The sequence below is a fragment of the Nematolebias whitei genome, chromosome 23 (genome assembly GCF_014905685.2).
Source record: "Nematolebias whitei isolate Nwh7 chromosome 23, NemWhi1, whole genome shotgun sequence".
Taxonomy (NCBI): Eukaryota; Metazoa; Chordata; class Actinopteri; order Cyprinodontiformes; family Rivulidae; genus Nematolebias; species Nematolebias whitei.
The window spans coordinates 7,906,900-7,912,065 of NC_056520.1; the positions used below are offsets into that span (position 1 = coordinate 7,906,900).

Consider the following 5,166-nt stretch of genomic DNA (forward strand, 5'->3'; position numbering starts at 1 on the left):
TTGAATTCTGAGATTAAAGTCGATGTCAGAATTTGGCGATAAACAACATATATATATTTTTTAATCTGAACTGACTTTTTTTGTTCACTGTGTCTCTAATGCTCTTCCGTACAGTTCAGTGAAACTCCATCACTGGAGGTGCCTCTACAACTGGTTTATTTTGGAGTCGAGCCCAGAGCACATCGAGCCTGCTTCGTTGGAGCTATCGGGCTAAAATTCGGTGTGGTAGTAGCCGAGGGTCACCCCCAACAAGCGGCCAGGTGTGTCCCTGGCTTTCAGGGTGGCAGGTGATGTGCAGCGTCCTTTACCTGCCGTACCTGAGCAGGTTTCAGCGCGCGTGTGCGCGTGTGCTCCTGGAGGCGCACAGATTTCTTCCGGGTTCCAGCTCCTGCCTCCTGGGTTTGTTTGGTTCGTGTGTTTCAGCTCAGTCCACGTTCACGACACCTTTCTGTGAATGAAGACGTCCTCAGTCTCAGGGCCTCACTTTGACCCGGGAAACTCTCCGTGATTCCACCGGACCTGACACACCTGTTGCTCCGGTTCCGACAGGTGTTTTCGTCTTTCAGGCTGGCAGCAGCTCCGCCTCCGGTTTTTATTTATTTTTTTGTTTGTTTTGTTTATTTTCACCCCTCTTTGTTTAGCTGGGGTTTGTTTAGCTGCTTTAACGCGGTGGGTTCGCGGCAGACATGAAAGTTACGGTAACTTTCGGGGACACGGCCGTGGTGGTTCCCTGCAAAGCTGGGTGGACCGTGCGGGACCTGGTGGACCAGGCGACGCGGAGGTACCGCCGGGTTCTGGAGCAGGTAAACACAAACTCACTCTCAAAGACTTTTAACACAATATTTACTTCTCATGGACTTTTTATTTTTACTTTATTGCCCTAAAGGAGCTACTTCAGAGCAAACTTCCTTTATCTTTTGACTGCTCCATGTACCTGGGCAGGTCACGTGACTTCTGCTGGTTATGTCATCAACATCGAAGCTAACGTTAGCGGCTAACCTTAGCCGTTAGCGGCTAACGTTAGCGGCTAACCTTAGCCGTTAGCGGCTAACCTTAGCCGTTAGCGGCTAACCTTAGCCGTTAGCGGCTAACGCTTAGATATGCATTATTGGCTAGCGTTAGCGGCTAACAACCATGCTAACGTTTTAATATTTAGTTTTCTGACCGATAAAATAAATTTATTTGAAAATAAATTGTTCAGACGTGCGCAGCACCGTTTAAATTACTTAAATTTAAAACATGGAAACTGGAAGTTACACCTAAGAGCAGCTATGAGTGAATTTTTTTAACACATTTTAATGAAATGTACAGAAGAGGACAGTCATTCAATCTTTATTTATAAAGGTTAATCCCATTGAGCCATGGGCACTCATTTATAAGAAAGACCTGAATTTAACAGAGCGATAACAGTGGACAACAATAGACAAAATAAAGGATGTGTACAAATTGAGAGTTAAAAAAAAAAAAAGTTTTGATCATATTTTTCCATATAATTTTGAGATTTAAGTCAGAATTGTGAAACGTGGATAGTTTATTTTGACGTTAATCTCTGAATTCTGATTCTAATCTCATGAGTGGATTCTCACAAATATGAAATCAAAGTCTTGAGTTATGAGATTAAAGTTACAGTTCTGATATTTTCCTCATGATTCTGAGAATTTTCAGGAATCAGAATTTTGACTTTTTTTGTTTTTCCAGATTTCTCTTTTTTTTTTTAACTCCTTCATAATCCCGAGATTAACGTCGGAATCCTCCACCCGAAAATCACATTAAATCACAGATTTATAAGAAAAAACCCCCGATTTCTTGTAACAATAAACAAAATCATACTCTTCTGATGAAATGAGCAGAGATGCTAAATAAATCTTCATTTTAACTTTATATCAAATGAGATCAGTTCATATAAATATGACCAAATAAAAATAAAAATTAATTATAATGAAAGGAATTGAAGAATCTGGTCAAAATAAAATCAGGAAATTAAAAATGAGAACTAATCATTTTTTTTTTTAATTGTTTCCGATTGGTGGAAAGTTGAATTGAAGGCATATGTTCTTATTTTCATTCATTCAACCTTTATTTAAACAGGTTAATCCCATTGAGCCTCGAGGACTCATTTACAAGAGAGACCTGATTTCTTAACAGAGCAATGACAACGGTGGATAACGACAACAACGAACTGTCATAAAATAGGCATGCAGATTTGAATTTTATTTTTTACAAATCAAAACAAAGTAGCAACTTAAAGGACAGTCGAGTTGAATAGTAGCGAAGAAAAAACAGCTAGATTATGAGGCGGTGTAGAAAACTAAAAACAGGAACATGTCTGCATTGGTTCTTGCCAGGAACTTAGCAGATGTTTGAAGCCACTTGGAGAGTAGGAGAAGACTCTTTCGTCTAGTTCAGTCCGCACTGAGGGAACACTGCAGGTAATGATGTCCTGAGAGCGCACGCTGTAGCTGCACTCACGCAGAGACATGTAGGAGGAGATGTATGAAGGCAGCAGACCAAGAAGTGATTTAAAGATGAAAATGTACCAGTGAGAGAGTCTGCATGAAGTTAATGACCAGTTAACCAGTGAATACTGGGTGCAGTGGTGGGTACGATAATCACAGCCAGTTCTGAATTTTAGTGCACCATGATAGACAGCATCCAACATCTGCAGGGTTCTTGTAGGAGCGTTCATGTAAATAATGTCACCGTAATCAATGAAGGGAAGGAAAGTCACAGTTACAAGATGTTTCCTAGCGTTCAGAGTTAGACAGGATCTGTTTCTGACAAAGAAACACGTGGTGGAACGAGATGTACGCAGGGTCCCAGTTACAACAAACAATAAAATGTAAAAGAAAAACAGTAATAAGATCTAAGATATGAACTAAGAAAAACATCAGCTAAATGATGCACTAAGCACTAGTAGCATAAAAACATTACGTCAGACAGCAGCACGAACATGAGTCTGTGTGAGCAGATGAGCACGCATGAACACGGCAACATGAAACAGATCAGCAGCAACATGAAACGGATCAGCAGCAGCATGAAACGGATCAGCAGCAGCATGAAACGGATCAGCAGCAACATGAAACAGATCAGCAGCAACATGTGATTTTTTTTTTTCACAGTGATTATACTGGTTAGAGATTCATGAGTCTAACAGCCTCAGGGTAGAAGCTGTTCCTCAGTCTAGTGGTTCTACACTTAATGCTCCTCAACTTCCTTCCTGAGGGGAGCGAGGCAAAGTGTGTGTGCTGGGTGAGTGGGGTCCTTCATGATGCAGGTGGCCCTCTTCCTGCATCTGGAGGTGTAGATGTCTGTGATGGTGGGGAGACTGACTCCAACATCTTCTGTGCAGCCTTCACCACTCTCTGCAAAGCTTTTCTTTCTGCAGCTGTGCAGCCTCCATGCCACACGTTGATGCTGGAGCACAGGATGCTCTCCACTGCACACCTGTAGAAGGAGGTGAGGACTGAGCTTCCCAGACCAGCTCGCCTCAGCCGTCTGAGGAAGTAGAGTCTCTGATGAGCTTTCTTGATCAGGCTGGTGGTGTTGTTGCTCCAGCTGAGGTTGTTGTTCATGTGTACACCCAAGTACTTGTAGCTGGAGACCACTTCCATCGCAGATCCTATTTTCAGGGGGGGTGTAGGTGTGTTTGTTCCTTCAGACGTCCACGACCATCTCCTTTGTCTTTTCAAATGCAGCTGATTTGACCGTTAAAGTCCTTTTTATTAGCAAAAGTTCGACTGAGACACACCTTTACTATAATTTCGAGCAAACAAATAATTGTTTTTAAGAGTTAATCTTGTTAAATTCTTGTTGAAGTCCTCCCGTGGCCACCATTTGGCAGCCCATCGATTTTTGGCACAACACCTGCCCACGTTTCCAGGTTGTCAGCGGTGACTCGTAACAAATGCGGCGCGTCAGCGGTGACGCATAAAAGATGCAACGTATAGGGCGGTGCGACGTGTACGGCTGAAAATACGGTATTTAGGTGTTTGATGGCGTTCAGAGACGTGGATATGTTCTGTGCAGCGCAGATAAGCCGTCGTGGAAACGACGACAATCTAGATGTTGTCCGGGGTTTTTAAAGTTAGTGATTTGTCGGCGCACCGCTGTCGACTCTCCCCGAGCGCACACGGATGCAAACCTGCAGCCTGAACGGTGCAATCACTTGAACATTAATCATCGTGCCGCGCTGACCTTTTTATTAATCAGCGGCGTGCTGCCTTGGTGCGATAGTGCGAGCGGTGCCAGCTGCCCCGCCCGCTTCGAGCCCCGGGTATCTCTGCGGGCAGCTGGAAGCCGACTGTTCAACGCCTTGAATGCGGCCGCAGTCGGAGAGGTGCGCGGCGGACAGGGGGCTTTGTCCTGTGAGTGATGGAGGATTAGGATTGGTGACAGGTTCCGGTCTTATCGGCTGGCCGGTCCTCGCTCAGCCTCCCCACACGCCTTCCCTCGGGGGAGGAGGCGCCGGTTGGGTGGCTGGACGGCTCGATGGATCGCTTCCTCTCGCGCTCACAGAAAAGCTCATCTCCGCCGGTGATCCCCTGAGCTGTGGCGTCTTTGCTCTGCTGACAGCCAAGCCCACTCTGCCGCCCCCCACTATTGACTCTGAGTGACACGCTAAACGTGCGTGGTTAGAATCCACCCCAGCCTTGATTGCTCTCCACAAAGCGTGTTAATTAGCTGAAGCTGGACGCTGACTCAGCAGTCCTTTTGTTTTTGTCTAAACGGAGGCAGAGTCCTGCCAGCGAGGGCCAAACGGAACGGACCAGATGAGCTCGCTGCTCCTGCCACGATAACGGCTGAGTCCCCCCCTCTGCTGACATGAGGGTCAGAACGGTGGTTCTGATCACAGGCTGGACCGGACTCTGCAGAGCCTCGATGTGCACTGCAGCGTCTCCTAATCAGCTGCTTTCATCTCTCTGTCAAAGAAACGAGAACAAAAAGAAGAAGCTTCTCATGGAGCGCTCATCATAAGACGTGTCAGGACGGTGCTAATGTGTGGAGAAGTTCTGCTGCTGCTGCTTAGCTGAAGAACGTAGAGGCGTTTGAGACTGTAAAGGAGTATCACCTTAAGATGGTCCTTGAGGGCCACTATCCTGCATCTTTTAGATCAGGGGTGTCCAGTCCTGGTGCTTGAGGGCCACTACCCTACATCTATTAGATCAG

At 45.6% G+C, this 5,166-nt stretch overlaps 1 protein-coding gene across 1 annotated transcript in view; it reads left to right on the forward strand.

The window, feature by feature from the left end:
- The first annotated feature begins 686 nt into the window (after positions 1-686).
- pard3ba (par-3 family cell polarity regulator beta a) overlaps positions 687-5,166 on the forward strand; it is a 216,863-nt gene continuing 212,383 nt past the window's right edge. Inside the window, exon 1 of the mRNA XM_037696743.1 lies at positions 687-803. Within this exon, the coding sequence (XP_037552671.1) occupies positions 687-803 (117 nt within the window). The remainder of the gene's footprint in view (positions 804-5,166) is intronic.